The 16,689-nt window shown below is 54.9% G+C and overlaps 1 protein-coding gene across 3 annotated transcripts in view; it reads left to right on the top strand.

The window, feature by feature from the left end:
• The window catches only part of Adgrb1 (adhesion G protein-coupled receptor B1), a 72,076-nt gene that overhangs the window by 13,609 nt on the left and 41,778 nt on the right, over positions 1–16,689 (top strand). For 2 of the 3 annotated variants that reach the window (XM_036207502.1, XM_036207504.1), the window contains exons 3-13: positions 8,513–8,674; positions 9,442–9,552; positions 9,937–10,101; positions 10,215–10,379; positions 10,639–10,812; positions 11,362–11,526; positions 11,631–11,732; positions 13,154–13,260; positions 13,425–13,619; positions 14,220–14,288; positions 14,878–14,986. In XM_036207502.1, the coding sequence (XP_036063395.1) occupies positions 8,513–8,674; positions 9,442–9,552; positions 9,937–10,101; positions 10,215–10,379; positions 10,639–10,812; positions 11,362–11,526; positions 11,631–11,732; positions 13,154–13,260; positions 13,425–13,619; positions 14,220–14,288; positions 14,878–14,986 (1,524 nt within the window). The remainder of the gene's footprint in view (positions 1–8,512; positions 8,675–9,441; positions 9,553–9,936; positions 10,102–10,214; positions 10,380–10,638; positions 10,813–11,361; positions 11,527–11,630; positions 11,733–13,153; positions 13,261–13,424; positions 13,620–14,219; positions 14,289–14,877; positions 14,987–16,689) is intronic. The other variant, XM_036207503.1, reaches the window with a different exon arrangement.

Genomic DNA, 16,689 nt, shown 5'->3' on the forward strand with positions numbered 1-16,689 from the left:
TCAGTAGCCGGTCTCCTCAGGCCACTTCCTCAGTTTAAATCTCCCACTGTGGGAAGACACCACGTAGCCTCAATAGCCTTTCCAGCCATCCCAAGGCTGCGGTAGCTGGTGTCCAGGGACTGAAGTGGAGGTCATTGCTGCCCCAGGGTGGGGCATGGGAGCATGTATGGACAGAGTATTCATAGGGCTGTTGCCAGGAGGTAAGGTTTTGGGGTTCAGTATAGCATGTCTACAGCAGCTGCCACTGAGGTGTGGTAATGAAAACAGGGACAAAAATGCCATCTTGGTCTTATGGCCACAGGAAGGAGGATGATACACCACCCAACAGTATACAGCCATCTCAGGCAGAACCAGGGTGTCAAGGATACTTAGAAACCCAGTGTTGAAGGAGCCACTGTCTTAATTCAAGGCTAAGAGGTCCCATGGGCTGGAGATCTGAGGACAGTGGCCCTTGGGGAAGGATGACAGTGCCCAGGCTTGATGGGGATGGGTAGGGTTGACAACTAGTCATATCTTTGTGAGTGTCCTGACTATTATTGGAGGTGGGTTGGCAACCTGGAAGAAAGAGAGGTAGGGGCATCCAAGATTCAAGCTGGAGACCCGAGCTGAGTCAACATCAAAGGGACATTGGGGTATGAGAAGTCAAGACTGTTCCCCACCTGGTGTGCAGGGCCAAGGCAAGGCTTAGCTGAGGACTTAAGGCCAGGAGAGCCCGCGTGGGATGGTGATGCCCTTAGGACATCCAGTAGCCTTAGTATTTCTGAGACCATGAGGTCATGCAGGGCTGCAAAGGAATTTTCCAACCCCGAGCACATTCTGGTCAAGGCTCTGTGGCAGGTCTCAGGTCAGGACCTCTGTCAAGCTGGGGTTGAGCTGACCTCTCCAGGGTCCTCAGTGGAAATTCTGCACACATCATTGTGGTGAGAAAGAGGGTGGAGGACCAGCCTTCCTGCTGGGTAAGCTGGAGGTCATTGTGACCTTGACAAGGGCAGGTTTCATTGTGCGGCAGGAATGGGAGTGGGCTCAAGGGGAACCCTGGAAGAATGGGGTACTCACTGGAGGACTAGAGAATTTGGACGGGAGGACAGAGCCAGCTGCCACAAGCGGATCTAGCCATGTGCCCTACTCTGCCACTCCCCATCATTTAACTGCCCTGAGCCTTGGTTCCTTCATCTACAAAACGCTTCTCAGGGTGACAACATCACCTTGGTTTTATCTGTCTGTCTGGGGCCACAGTCATACCACTTGGGCAGGAGCCTGTCCTCTGTGGCATATTGGGGCAGCTACTATGCCAGAGAGCTTCTGAATGCTGCTCCAAGCACCTTGGCACAGCTGCCAGCAGCCAAGACCTCTGGGGCTGGTGTGATCAATGCTGAGGACACCAAATGGAGGGTCCTGTGTGCCATGAGGCTGGAGGAAGTGTCGAGCTGCAATTATTTCCTGAGGACCTACTATGTGAGGGCCTTGCTGCAGAAGCTGTGAAATGGCCAGGCCTCTCTGTCAAATGTTTATATGACCTTGAGAGCAAAAGGACTTTGGGAGGGCTTAGTGCAAAAAAGGAATGGTGTACCTGGGCTCCTCACAGGAGCCAGGTTAAGGAGGCGGCCGACCCGACGTTGGCCAAGTCAGGGTGTGATGGGAAGGGGGAGGAAAGAGGAAGGACTGTGGATGAAAGAGCCTGGGTGTGGAGGCAGGAAGAGCAAGCCTGGCCTCCAGGATGCTGTCAGGAATGAGGACATCCATGTGGGACAGAGGAAGCAGGATTGCAAGATGCAGCTTGAGGGCGATTCTGATGTCAGGGTAGGACTTGAGATGTTTGTGGCATAGGTCATAGGTTGTGTGAGCACAGCCCTGGCACCGGGTGAAAGGGAGCAGGCCCAGACTAGAGCAATGGCCTTGGAACCCCACTTTGAGGCCATGGACCTGACCCTGGCCCACATGCGTTCCTAGGCCAGCCCCTCGGTTCTCATCCCTAGAGGCCTGAGAATGCCCCCTTCTGTCTCTGTGAGGCTAAGAAGTGGGATGAAGCAGCCAGTGATGAAGAATCAGTGTCCTTGTTTATTGCTAGGCAAATTCCTGGGGCCTGGGAGCAGAGGCAGCCAGAGGCAGGGATATATGCAAGTTGAGCTTGGGCAGTTTGGGGTATGTGTATGGATTCCAACCATGTTGGCAAGTGGTACTCAGAAGCCAACGAGAGATGTGTGTGAATGAGTGTATATGCATGTATTATACATGTGTGTGTACAGGTACAGTGCACACTGTGCACATTTATGCACATCAGTGGAGTGTGTTGTGCACCTATGTGTTCATGAGCTCACACGCAGATATGATACATGGAAACCTAATGGGTATAATGATTATTGTGTTTGCAATTTTTTGCATATGTGTGTGTGCTATCATGTATGTATGTGTCAGCATTGTGTGAATCCACATATGTCCTTGTTTATTGCTAGGCAGACTCCTGTATATGAACAGGTGCATGTACACATGTAGCGCATTGTGTTCATGCTTGAACATGTGCAAAAAAATGTGTACATGTATGAATACATGGTGTGCATGTAGCACATTGTGACTGTGTATGTGTCTGTGGGTGTATGTGTGTGTACATGGTATATATGTACCACACAAAGAGCATGTACGTTCATGTGTGTATGGTGAGTGTGTGCATGTGTATCTATGGTAGCCTCCATCTGTTTGACTTGCATAGGTTGCTGATCTGCTGGAAGATGGTTTGGAGAGCACAAAGACCAGGCTCCAGTGTATGAGGCAGGGAGCATTCCTTTGGGTAGGGTAGACCGTGGCCATCCGGATCAGATTGGGTGCCTGTGCCCTGTGTCCAGAAGGCTCTGCCACTTCCTGGCTGTGGAAGGGGAGGGAGCCCACTGGTGACATCAGTGGCTGGTCACTGAGCGCTGACGGATGAGTTCCCCCTTCACATGGCCATGAGTTAGGCCCCAGCAGAGGCTGTCCCTGTCCCCACCTTGCTCACACCTTCACAGGGGCTGCACCTCCCCAGGATTCCCTCCCTAGGCTGTCCTAAACAAGGCTCTTCCCTGGAGCCCTGCTTCTATGTGTCCTGCCCAAGTGAGGCAATTTATCCCTTTCTGCCTTCCCTGGCAAGTATGTAGTTTTGGTGCCTGTCTTGGACCTCACTCTGTAGCCCAGGCTGGCCTCGAACTCACAGAGATCCACCTGGCTCTGCCTCCCGAGTGCTGGGATCAAAGGTGCGCACCGCCACTGCCGCCTGACGGCAAGTATCACTTTCAAACATGCCATGGAACTCCTCCAGTGGGTCTCTTGCTCACCATCTGTCTATGTTAAGATGTGAGCACAACAGGTGATGGACCTTTGCCCCATTCACTGATGCTTCCCTAGTGTAGAGGACAGAACCAGGCCCAAAGTAGGTACTCGGTACATGCTCGTGAAATCAGGCCCTGAGATATCAAGGTAGGTCGGGTCACATAGCTTGTAACAGCAGACTAGTGGGTGGCGTCGTGTGTACTGAGCTCTACTTTGGGCAATGGCAATGGCTAAGGACTCAAGTTAGACAACCCTTCAGCAGAGAGCAATCTGAGCCAGGATGTGTAGCGGGTGCCTCTTACCTACCTCTGTGCACAGGACCTTTGCCCTCACTGTCTTTTGGGAGCAGGCAAGCCTGGGCACCCATCCCCTCCTAAGGCAGGCGATGTGTCGCCGAGCTGGGGAGCCAGCAGGCAGCCCACTGAGTGTGTGGCCCATTTTCAGCCCTGCCCCCCTGCCAGGCCTGTCCAAACGCCACATGGCCGTGTCACGGGTTGGATTCCATAAGCACTCCTCGGGCTAGGGCAACTGTCCCTGCTGCCTCGTCTCTCTCAGGCTGCCAGGCCCGGCACCTACCCTTGCACAATCTTCAGTTCCCTGTCTCTTTCTGTTTCCTCCTCCATCCCTCTCCCATCTCTGCCTCTGGTAAGATGGACCATTTCTCTCAGGGGTTGCTTTAAATATTCATGTTTTAATTAAAGAATATTATTACAGAAGTGACATGTGAGATAATGAAAAAAGCAGCATTCTGGGCGTGGGGGCCTATGAGTTCCTGTGAGTGTGTGTACCTGTGAGTGTGTCTCTGTGTCATTGTGTGTGGTCCCCGTATCCTGTGAGCCCCTGTCAGTGTGGCTCTTGAACCACACTGTGAGTGTGTCCCTGTGAGTGTGTCCTGTGTGTGAGTCTCTGTGAGTGTGCTCTTCTGTTAACATGAGTCCCTATGTTAGAGTGTGCCCTATGAGCCCTTGTGAGGATGTCCCTATTAGTGTGAGTCCCTGTGAGTATGTCTCAGTGTATCCCTGTGAGTGTGTCCCTGTGAGTGTGAGTCCCTGTGAGTGTGAGTCCCTGTGAGTATGTCTCAGTGTATCCCTGTGAGTGTGAGTCCATGTGAGCTTCTGTGAGGGTATTCTTATGAGTCCCTGTGAGTATATCCTGAGAATGTTTCCTGTAAGTGTGCCCCTGTGTGTCTTCATGAGTCTTTATATGTCCCTGTACATACGTACCCATGTGTTCCCATGAGTGCGTCCCTGTGTTTCCCTGTGAGTATCCTTGAGTGTGTGTCTCTATGAGTGTGTTACTCTGAGTGTATCTCTGCGTCCCTGTGTGTGTTGCTGTGTGTATTCTAGCATACATATGCATCCCTGTGTAAATGCAGTGTTAAATGTGTCTGTGTGCACATGCCTGAGGTAGAAGGCTGGGTTGAATCTGCATGTTAAGTGTGTACACATGCTACACTTGTCTGGGGGTCCTTGAGGGCTCATGACTTGCCCACAGACTAGAGCTGGTTCTCCTACTGTGTGTGTAGCACTGGTCCTACTTGGCCAGTGATCCTCCAATCTTTGTGAGGCTCAGTCCCCCAAGACCACAGAGAAGGAAGGCAGCATGTAGAAGTAGAGGCTAGACTTGGGGGTGAGCCCCTAGTTACAGTTTGGGCTGCAGTGGAGTTGTAGGGGTGACAGAGAGGCACCGGGGTCCACCATGGAGATTCTGGTAGCATCTTGGCAGTGTGAGTGGTTTGTTGTTGTGTGTTTTTTTTGTTTTGTTTTGTTTTGTTTTGTTTTGTTTTGTTTTTTGTGTGTGTGTGTGTGTGTGTGTGTTTTAGAATACTCCAGAAAACTGGCTTCAGTATACAGACAATACTTCTAGAAGTAAAGAACAAGACAAGCCCCTGTGGAAATGTCGGGTGTGGGCAACATCCTCCATAGGGAAATTCCCATGAGCCTTAGCTCTTACTATGTCACCTGCCTCAGGTCAGGGCCAGAACTGCAAGAAGTCCTTGCGGCCTGAACTTGAGTCATGCTGTCCGTGATGATGGGAGGGCCTGTGACCTCTGTGACACACCCTGATAACTGAGGACAGAGGCCACTTGTCTAAGGTCTCCAGCATGCACAAAACATTTTGGGCCTTGATTTAAGATATCTTCTCAGGACAGGGGATACCCAGCAGCAAGAACTTCCTACAGATGTGGCCAGCTTCTTCTTCAAGTGCCTTGGTTCTCCCCCCCCCCCCCCCGGAGAATTAGGGTTGGGATGGTACTCATTTGAAGAGTCTGCCTGAGGCCTAGAGGTGGCTGTGCAGCTGGCTATAGGACCAGGATCAGGGAGGCCAGTGCTCCACAGTGGACAGTGAACTTGGCCACTCAGTCTGTCCTGGGATCCGATTGCCCTTCTGTGGCCCTGACTGTTGCTGGCAGCCTGCATAGCTGTTGGGCGAAGGGCTGTGGAGAGCCTGTGTGGACAGGTCCCTCCTCAGCATCCAGGAGTTCTAGACCCGGCTGTTGGTACCAGTGTCTAAGTACTTCATGGTATGCTTGCTCCAGCTAGGTCTCTGGAGAGGCGGGGGGGGGGGGGTCTTGCTAGCCACCTGGGCAGGGACTGTCCTTGGACTTGCCATGAGAATCTGGAGAGCTGTGTGGCAGTGTGTGTGACCCAGTCCGCTGCTCAGCCTGCTGGAGTAGGGATCCCTCTGCTGGGAGAAGATGGAAGTGCATGGTTTCCTTCCTCCAACGGGGATCCCCGGAACTCGGGAGAGACCGACTGGCTGGGGGAGGGGATCTCCTTCCTTCCCCTATTTCAGCCCTCTTGGGGTGAAGGATCAGGGGAACCACCACCCTCAAACCAGGGCATTAGGGTAGGAAGGGTACCAAAGCCCCCTCACTTCACACACACCCTTCCTCCTGGGTGGCCGGCCTGCCTTGGCCAATAATTGGCTCTATTCATGCCTGTAATGAGATGGAAATCAGGCCGCCAGACAGAGGGAGCATTGAACTGGGAAGAATGACAGCTTCTTTCCGGGCCTGGAGGGGCAGCCCACCCCTGAGCCCTGCCTGCTCCTTCGCTGCCCCCTTGTGCCCACACAGGCCTGACGCACCTCTGTGTCCCCCGGTGCCCTTCACTTCGGCCCCAGGACTTCTTCCTTCATAATGCTCCCTCTGGCATGGATGCTTTCAGTCTGGGCAAACATTTATCATGTCAGCTGTGTGTGAGGACACACATTAAAAATGAAAATGATAATAAAAACAGCAGTTACCATTTTCTGAACATTCATTAGAGGAAGGAGTGTGTCCAGCACTGGGGAATCAGTCTGTGGCTGAGAGCAGGGCCCAGTTTGTGATGGAGGATCAGGGATCCTATGCCTAAGGTCCTAGGTCTAGGATAAGAATCGGGGCTAAGAGTTACCAAGGCCAGATGTTGGTCTGTGAGCAGGGTGTCTAGGATCAGGGATTAGTATACAACCAGAGTCAGGACTCAATGTCATGAACAGGGCATGTGGCCTAGATCAGGATTCAGTGGGACCCGAGTCAGGGCTGGGCCAGAGGAGGGCATCCATCCTCTCCCCCAGCTTCTGATATGCCCCACCTCTTCCCTCCCACATCTTCACCACCTGGGTCACCAAGGTAACCAGCCCCGAAATAGTGGGTGTTTTGGCAGCTGAGGCCTAACCTGGGTCTATCCTGAAAGGCTGTGTGCTGCAGCAGTTGCCATGGGAACTGAGTGGCATCCTCCGATTAGCCCAGCTTGGACACCCTCTTCTCCCACCCACTGCCAGTTTTCACATCACTCAGGCTTCCTTGTGGGGGCTGGGCCGGGGCAGTGAGGGGGGCACAGGAAGGATACAGAACCCTGACCCCACCCTGGGCCTGCCCCCAAAGACTCCTGGCTCCTTTGTCTGGAATCATGAGACAGGCATGACTGTGGCAGGTGAGACTCCCAAGGCCAGAAAGCTAGACCAGGCTTGGTCCTGGCAGGTGGCCTTCCTGGGGCTGTTGGGGAGGGCAGAGATCGAGAGTCAGAACAGGTTCAAGACCTGGAGTCTGACCTGCTTGAGAGCTGCCCCTGCTTGTCCTGAGTTGAAGCATGTGATCGGCAGCCTCAGAGCGGCCACCTGGGCCCCTTCTGTGGACAGCTGCTGTCCTGTCCTACCTATTCTGCACGTGAGGCTGTGCTGGAGACTCTCTGCCCTCTGCTCTCAACTGTGTCTTGGTGGGGGTGTCACTGCTTACCTTTCCCTGTACCCTTGCTGTGCCCTTGCGCCCACCCTTGGGGCTCTCCTGGTGAAAGGGAAGAATCCTCCGTGCTTATAACCGTCACTCAAACCCTGACTCCCTAGCTCGACGCCTCAGCAGAGGTGGGGTTTTAGGGCCTCTACAACAGGCTTGAGAGCATGGAAGATGGCCTTTCCAGTCCTACCCATCTCAGAAGGGTGAGCGCTCACTAGGGGGCCACTCACTCCCTGGAAATCCAGCGCCCCCTGCTGGTCCAGCCCAGCACAGGCAAGGGGAGATGGGCAGACTCTGGCTGTGGTCTTTTCTAAACCCTGGGAGTTGGCTGTCCTTGAGATGGTAAGGCCAAGGAGATGGTTCGTGGGGCCATCGGGTGGGATTTCTCACACTGGGACCTACCATCTCTGAGTTCTCGCCTCAGGAGATGGGGCCTATTCTCTCCAGCACTCAGGCCTGAGTGTCCTGGACTTACTTAGTAGGTAGGCAGATGTGTAGTCTAAGGAAGGTTTCTGGGCTACTGGTTGTGGGAGTGGCTATTCCCTATCCCAGGCTCTGGAGTGGAAATGTGGAGGTCTTGGAAGTGACCTTACATGGACAGGAATGTAAGGAAATAGTCTGAGGGTTTGAGGACCATGGGGAGGCTGGATCTATGTATTTCTGAATGGTAGCCCATGCTGGTCACCAGGCCTCCCACTGTGAGGCAGCCTGGGGTGAGCAGGAGCTGATTGTCTACTCCGAAAGGCAGCCTGGGACAGCAGTGGTTACTTATCCCAAACCTACCTAGTAACCCCTGGCTCAGGGCTGACACCGACTGTCTAAAAAGAGCCCAGGCCTAGGAGCAAAGCTCCCCATGGCCTTGTCCGGCCTTGCTGTCTTCCCTGGCCAGACCTGGCCTCTGCTTACTCTTCCAAAGCCCAACGCTACCCCTTCTGGCCTCTACTGGACCCCAAAGATGGCAGGGCCCTGAGGCTCTCTCTCTTGTTCCCCCAGGTGGCTGGAAACTGTGGTCCTTGTGGGGTGAATGTACGCGGGACTGCGGGGGAGGTCTGCAAACTCGAACCCGCACCTGCTTGCCCACCCCTGGCGTGGAGGGCGGAGGCTGTGAGGGCGTTCTGGAAGAAGGACGTCTGTGCAACCGCAAGGCCTGTGGCCGTGAGTGGGCAGGGCTAGGGTGGTGCTGAAGTGGTGGCTAGGTCCAATCACGGAAGGAGTCAGGGCCTGCCTGGATGGGGCAGAGTAGGGATGCTGCTAGGGATCTGCTAGGGAAAGTGCAGGTGGTTGGAGACAGGGGTGCTCAGAGGTGGAGACTTGAAAGCCCAGTCCGGTCCAGACCCAGGAGGAAGCCGGGTACCTGGAGCTAGGTGGGACTAATTAAGGTTTCCTTATCAGATATGGGTTGGGATTCTTGATGCTGCTCCACAAGCAAGCTGCAGCCAAGCCAGTCAGCTCCAGCAGGCTAAGCCTCCGGGATGTATTTCTCTAATAAGGTTTTCTAATGACCTCATGCATTTTTTAGCTGCTTCCATAAAGTTAAATCAAGTTCTAATGAGACTACCATTCTTCAGGTTTTGTTTTGTTTCGTTTTTGGATGCACTTTCCTGAGGAGACAGTTCTCAGGAGCCTGGGGAGGCCCCTGTGTATCTCACAGGGAGGAAGGGATGGGATGTTGGGTAGGAAGCAGCAGACACTAAGGAGTTGCCCTGCAGGTCACTACCTGCCCGCCGTGCCAGAAGCTGAGAGGGAGGAGAGGCAGGATCCTCATAGAGGGGCCCACAGTGACCAGAAGAGAGTTGATGCCATGGGAAGTGCTCTGGGCGTGGTCTCCCGCTTGTCCATTGGGGACAGACTGCTCTGGTGGCCAGCTGTGGCCAAGGACAGAGGGAATCACACAGGGATGCTGACCTGAGCCCATCCCACAGCCACTGGGCGCACCAGCTCACGGAGCCAGTCCCTGCGGTCCACGGATGCACGGAGGCGTGAGGAGTTTGGAGATGAGCTGCAGCAGTTTGGGTTCCCATCCCCCCAGACTGGTGAGCTGGCAGGATGGGTAGGGCTGACCTACACACAGCCCTGGGCAGGGAGGGGAGAGGGCTGGCTTCTGGGACCAGGTTAGTAATGGCTGCTAGTTGCCAATAATAATTCTAATAACTTACTTCTCATCTCATCTAGTCGGTGCCAGACTCCTGCTCCAGGCAGACTGGCTTAGGGGAGCTGATAGGAGAATAGAAGCCCGACCCAGCCAGACCCAGATCCTGGGGCTTTCAGCCTTTGGGATCGTAGGCTATCCCAGAGCCCCAGTCCGTGGCCTGTTGCCCCACAGCAAAGTCCTGCCTCCCCAGTGGGGCTCCGAACCTGGCACAGCCCTATGGGAGGGGGCATGGCAGGCCCATGATGCTGCAGGGCTGGACCCACAGGTGACCCAGCAGCCGAGGAATGGTCCCCGTGGAGCGTGTGCTCCAGCACCTGCGGCGAGGGCTGGCAGACCCGCACCCGCTTCTGCGTGTCATCCTCCTACAGCACTCAGTGCAGTGGGCCTCTGAGGGAGCAGCGGCTCTGCAACAATTCCGCTGTGTGTCCAGGTGGGTGGAGCAGAGCACGGGGCGGGGCATTTGGCTGGTGGGGCGGGGCTTGGGATGGTGGGGCGGGGCCTCTGGGCAAGGGACAGCTATGGCTGTCCTGTCTCTCTCCACAGTGCACGGGGCCTGGGATGAGTGGTCACCTTGGAGCCTCTGCTCCAGCACCTGTGGCCGTGGCTTCCGTGACCGCACACGCACCTGCAGGCCCCCACAGTTTGGAGGCAACCCCTGTGAGGGCCCCGAGAAGCAAACGAAGTTCTGCAACATTGCCTTGTGCCCTGGTAGGTGAGAGGGAGTGAGTGGCTGGGGGTGGGGGATGGGCCCAGCGGGTCACTGGCCAGTCCAGGGACCCAGCTTGACCCACCTGCAGGTTCATCTCCAGGTGCTCAGTAGTTAAAACCTCAGACCGAGCTAGGTTGAGGCCTTTCCCAGTCCCAAGGGGGCTGTTGCGTGGTGCCCCTGGGGTGTTCTTGTGTGCCCCAGGCCAGGCCTCCGTGTGCCGGGTATTCACACCAGTTTCCTGTTCCCTTCTTCCCCCGGGCCGGGCAGTGGACGGAAACTGGAATGAATGGTCCAGCTGGAGCACCTGCTCTGCCAGTTGCTCCCAAGGCCGCCAGCAGCGGACTCGAGAGTGCAATGGTCCTTCCTATGGAGGCGCGGAGTGCCAGGGCCACTGGGTGGAGACCCGAGACTGCTTCCTGCAGCAGTGTCCAGGTCAGGATGCCGTCTCAGGGTTCAGGGAAAGGATGGGGCCCACTGGGGAGGTATGGCTGTGTGTGGGGGGTTGGTATAAGGTGGAAGTGGTGGCTGTTAGAATGCAGAGTAGGGTATTAGGATGAAATACAGGGTGGTGGAGGTGGGATTGGGGTACAGGGTGGTGTGGTAGGGTCAGGGTGCTGGTTAGGGTGTCAGGGTCGAAGTACAGGGTGGAAATGGTAGGGTCAAGTGCAGTTTAGCGTGGTGGGGTTGGCTGGAGGGTTAACCAGGTTCAGGATGGAGTAGTGGAGTCAAGGTCAGGTGGCAGACTTCAGCTGCACAAGACATCGGGTTTCTTTCTGAGTCAAGATGATTTTAGACCTCTTCTCCACTGATCTCAATTTTCTCTCTCCTCATGGCCCTGCCCCAACACTCCTGGTCTTTGTCCTTGTCTCATCTGAATACTGTTTTTGTTTTGTTTTGTTTTATCCTCCTGGCCCCTGGCTCCACTTCCCTACTGATCCTGGGTCCCACCTCCACTTCCTGTCATCTGTGCCACCATTGCAGTGGATGGCAAGTGGCAGGCCTGGGCATCATGGGGCAGCTGCAGCGTCACATGTGGGGGTGGCAGCCAGCGACGGGAACGTGTCTGCTCAGGGCCTTTCTTCGGGGGAGCCGCCTGCCAGGGCCCCCAGGATGAGTACCGACAGTGTGGTGCCCAACGATGTCCTGGTGAGACCCTTCCCACTGCCTACTAGCTCAGAGGGACCGGAAGAACCGAGTGTCTCAGCCCCTCATCCCAAACTCTGTCCACCTCACTGTCTGGCCCCTCACAGAGCCCCATGAGATTTGTGATGAGGACAACTTTGGGGCCGTGGTCTGGAAGGAGACCCCAGCTGGAGAGGTGGCTGCAGTCCGGTGTCCCCGCAATGCCACAGGTAAAAAGTGGTGGTCTGAGAGGCCCTCCTCTGTCTTTATACAGCTCTCCTCACAGGCCTTGTCTGAGACTTAAAGCTCATTGCAGCTCTTGTGTATGTGTGTGTTGGTGCAAATGGCACCAGATAGGACATCATGGGCAGCCATTGTGTCCTGAGTTCACAAGGGTCAGGGCACATCCATGCCCTCTGTCTGAGAGGGCCCTTTGAGCATAGACAGTTCTGATGCCATTGCCCCTGTGCAGGTGAGAAGCAGGCATAGGACAATCAACATATCGCCTACTCTGGGCTTGCATTCTACAGGAGAGAAGTTGCCTTTAAACACCAGTAGTTATAATCCCATGTCATCCCCGGGGACTGATGGGGTGCTTTCGGAGGGTATGAAAAGCAGGGTGGACTCCATGGGGAAGGGGCCTGCCCACTCACAGGCACTGGTCTTCTTCACTTTGAAAGAGTGTGAGTAGTTCCCACACCTGGGAGGCCGCAGGGAGGGAGGTGGGGAACCCAGTTCAAACCCCGACTCTGCCCATGTTTGCTGTATTGCTTTTGGGAAGTGACTTCATTTCTCTGAGCTTCAGCTTTCTATAAAAGGACTTCAGGTGATCCTTTGCACTGGGCTGCTGTGCGCAGTGGGTGAGGTGGCCTCTAGGGGCAGAGGTGGTGGGTGCTGAACATTGCAAGCTATGCTTGCTGCCCCATCCTTAGTTACTCTTTCTTGCTGGCATACTGCAAACCCAGAGAAACAGAATAAAGACAGTGCCCATCCATCCCTCATGGTATCTTCCCCTGGCCCTTTTCTAACTTCGTAGACACACTGTGTTTCCTTCATTTTTGTTCCCGTCTAAGTTCATAGCCCAGGCGTCTGCATCAGGCCACCCTATGGTTCCTGTCAGGTGATAGGGCTGGAACCATTCTATGTGGCTGTCACCCTGAATTTATTTACTCTGCCGTCCCTGCTCAGACATCTTTCTGGGGGTCCTTCTGAGAGTGAGCTTGTGTTTCAGGCTGTTGATTTTCGATACCAAGTGGCCCCAGGAGGCTGCACCAGTGTTCAGGGGCCAGCAAGCCCCATGAAACCCTGTGAATGTGCCAGGACATAGCAAGAGGCTAGAGGACAGCTGTCCCTAAGTCTAGATTTCAAGGAACTCCAAGAGAGGCTGTGGCTGTACCCAGAAGCCCCTGCTTAGCTGAGGATCCCACCTCCACACAGCAAAGTTCCTGAAGGGCTGATGCCTATTGGTCCCCAGGTCCTCAGGTCCCCAGGACCTAGAGTAGGGCTGAAGTGTGTGCACATAGGAACAAAGGCAGCATAGCTTGATTCGAGGTCTCCATGGTCCTAAACAGAGCACTCCTGCTCTGAGAATTGTGGGTGGGACCCCAGAGCTCCTTGGTGAGCAGTCATGTGAGGAATGGAGTTTCCCCAGGCCTCATCCTACGCCGCTGTGAGCTGGACGAGGAAGGCATCGCCTACTGGGAGCCCCCCACCTACATCCGCTGTGTCTCCATTGATTACCGGAACATCCAAATGATGGTGAGGCTGGCCCTAGGGGCTCAGGAAACTCCCGCGCCCACCCCACCCCCCGTCTTTGAACATGAGGTTGGGGCTGTAGGGGCCTCCAGGCATCGGAAGTCCCTGGCCCCCACCTGGCTGTAACCTGCAGCAGTGACAGCATCCAGCCCTCTCCATCTCCCCAGACCAGAGAGCACCTGGCCAAGGCTCAACGTGGGCTGCCAGGGGAGGGGGTCTCGGAGGTCATCCAGACACTGCTGGAGATCTCACAGGATGGCACCAGCTACAGCGGCGACCTGCTCTCCACCATTGATGTCCTGAGGAACATGACAGAGATCTTCCGCAGGGCCTACTACAGCCCTACACCTGGGGATGTGCAGGTGGCTCCCAGGGGAAGCTCCAGGGGAGGACACTTGGGGAAATATCAGAGGAACTAACCCGGGTCCCAGTCAGAGACTAAGTCCCAGTGTTGAGTGTGGGCGGGGCTGTGACCCCACTATAATAATGAGCTTTAAACAGAGTTACATGCTGAATCCTGGCCTGGTGGTCATAGGATGATCCCTGATCCAGGCCATATACTGAGTCCCGATCCAGGTTGTATACTGAGTCCTGATCCTGGTCACAATGACCTCTGACCCCAATGATAGACTGAACCCTATCCTTGGTTAAAAGACTGAGCCTTGACTCAGATCATATTAGTCATCATCCTGGATCCTGCTCACACACTGAGCCCTGGCCTTGGTCACATATAAGCCCTAACTTTGATCACACACTGAGCATTGGTCTGATTCTGGCTACACTCTGCACTCCGATCCTGGTCCCACACAGCCTGGATCCTGGCTACTGTCTGCGTCCTCGTTTTGGTCATCCATTGAGCCCTGGTCCTAGTCTAGACTGAGCCCTTACCCTCGTCATAGGTTGAGATTTTCCCTCCCTCACACACTGATGCCTTGTTCCCTTTCACTGGCCCTCATTTCCAGAACTTTGTCCAGATCATCAGCAACCTGCTGGCCGAGGAGAACCGGGACAAATGGGAGGAGGCGCAGCTGGTACGTGTGGAGGTCCGGAGCCCCCCTGGTGTTAGCCACAGGATCAGGATAGAAGTAGGCAACTCTAGGCCTCCTACACTCCAGGCCAGCCGTGGTGGGGCCTTGCTGCGTCTTCTGTGGGAGTCTCAACACCGCTTCCTGTTGATTGAAAGACCTTGAAAAAGCCACTGCACCTCATAGGCTTTGTTCCCCCACCCATGAAAGTCCAGTGGCTTTTCCCTGGGGCTGAATGAGGAGAGCAGGAAACTGTGTTAAGATCACTGGGTATGTCCAGAGGGTGGGGCGTGGTGAGTCTTCTCCAAGCCTCTCTCTGCCTTCCAGCAGACCTCAAACCTGCCATCACACTAACCCCAGGGCAGTAACCCTCACGGTGAATATTTGGAACACTTTCTTTCCTACAACTTAGGGACCCCTGTGGTGCCCATAGCAGTTTCTCTGGGCCTCTGATCTTATCTGTAAAATGCAAATGGACACTCTGAGCTCACCTTGCAAAGGAATGACCCATAGGGCCTAGAAAAAGAGATAGCAGAGGAGGGGAGGGCACAAGAACCTCCCCGAGCTTGAGCTTCTCCACCTTTCCCTACTCCAGATGGGCCCCAATGCCAAGGAGCTCTTTCGGCTGGTGGAGGACTTTGTGGATGTCATCGGCTTCCGCATGAAGGATTTGAGGGATGCCTACCAGGTGACCGACAATCTGGGTAAGCAACCTCCATGGCCTGGTCCTGTGCCTTTGGGCCGGGTCCCCGCCTTATTTTTCTTATCTATAAGGAACAGATGACCCTACCTTTCTGCAGCCACTGGCTGTCATTACATATTAGCCTGGGGCTTAGGTCAAGTCCACGGGGTTGATATCAAGAGCCCTTTGGGACCTGAGATCCAGGCAGAGACCTGGAGATCTCATGCCAGGGACACATGCAGGAGCCCAGCCACCCCTGGGGTCGAGGCCCCTTTGTCCTGTCACCCCAGAGCCACCTCTGCAGCTGCTGTTTGTCTGCCCTCCGGGTCTACAAAGCCTAGGTGCAGTGGGGCAGGGGACTGGCATCTGCCTGGTTGCAGTCTCATGCTTCCTGTATTTTAAGAGTGGAGCTGTAGACTGGTCAGTGGTCCTGAGGGTAACTGGTAGCTATCCTCACAAATATACACCGATGCTTGAGATGACCCCCTATCTAGGCTCCAGTTCTACATCCCCTGAGGGTGTGACTCCAGCCTCCCATGCTGAGTCTTTCCCAGCACCTGGCTTTACTTTCTCACCAGCTCTGTCCCCAGCTCATTCACTAGTGACCACTCTTCTATCATGAAGCCACTGTGTTCTTTTCTTGGTGTCCTCACTCCACCCTAGACTGACACCTGTCTCTGCTCTAAGTCCCTCCCCTACCTCCACTGGCCCTTTGCACTTCAGGCTTACTTGGCCCTTCTTCCTCACTGGGCCTCTTGCCTACCTGACCCTCCAGCCTGGCCCCAGGCTCCATCAGCCTTTAGCACCAAGCCTTTCCCTAAGCTCCATGTCTGTGACTTCATCTTTTCAAGGCCTGAAAACAAGTTGGGTCAAAAGCCCCCAATGTCCATCTGAGCCTGCCAGGTCTCTAATAGCTCAGCCTGGGACCCCGATTCAGCTTCCCCTCACGCGACCTAGGAGTCACATGCCTCTGTACCTCCCTGCCTTCCACCCACAGGACCGTCTTTCGGAAGGTGGCTGTCACACTCAGATCTCACCCCTTGCTCTCTGCCACTTTTAGACCCTTTGCTCCCTTCCTTCTCCTCTCCCTGGGGTATGTCCCTCTTTTTCCTGTCCTCGGCAGGGGGCTTCCTGGCTACTCTGTATGGGAACATCACCCCCCTTTGTTGCCACTACCAACAGGCCATGTCCCCATTTCATGTGCACACACGGTTCTGCTGCCCACATATCTTTCTCAGCATGTAGTGGCCGTGAGCGTGCAATTGGGGCTCAGAACATGTGCCAAATGAGGTGGCATGTTCATTCCCTGGGAAGCTCTCAGCACCAAGGGCCAGCTGGGTGCTGACATTCAAAGGGAGGCTTGTCTCTGTCCCCATGGCCTCTGGTAAGATAGATACTTACGAAACACTGTGGGAGAACCCTCGTGCTCCCGAGGCCTCATGGTCCTAAGGAGGGCAGGACCAGGTAGGTGGGGAGGCTGCTGAGCCTGGCCAGGCAGAGTAGGTGAGACAGCAAAGGCAGAAAGCACAGGGACCATGCCTGGGTGCATGGCTGCATGGCCTGGAGCTGAGCAGCTCTCTCTCTCCCACAGCTTTATAAGTAGCCCCAGGCTGTGGTACTGGTTGGAGTGTGGAATGTGTGCCTAAAGTGGGTTATAGAGCCTGGATGGAACTGGAAAGACTACCTCACTTACTAGGGACCTCTCTTTGTCTCCCAGTCCTGTCC

Source organism: Onychomys torridus, chromosome 16, assembly GCF_903995425.1.
Source record: "Onychomys torridus chromosome 16, mOncTor1.1, whole genome shotgun sequence".
NCBI lineage: Eukaryota > Metazoa > Chordata > Mammalia > Rodentia > Cricetidae > Onychomys > Onychomys torridus.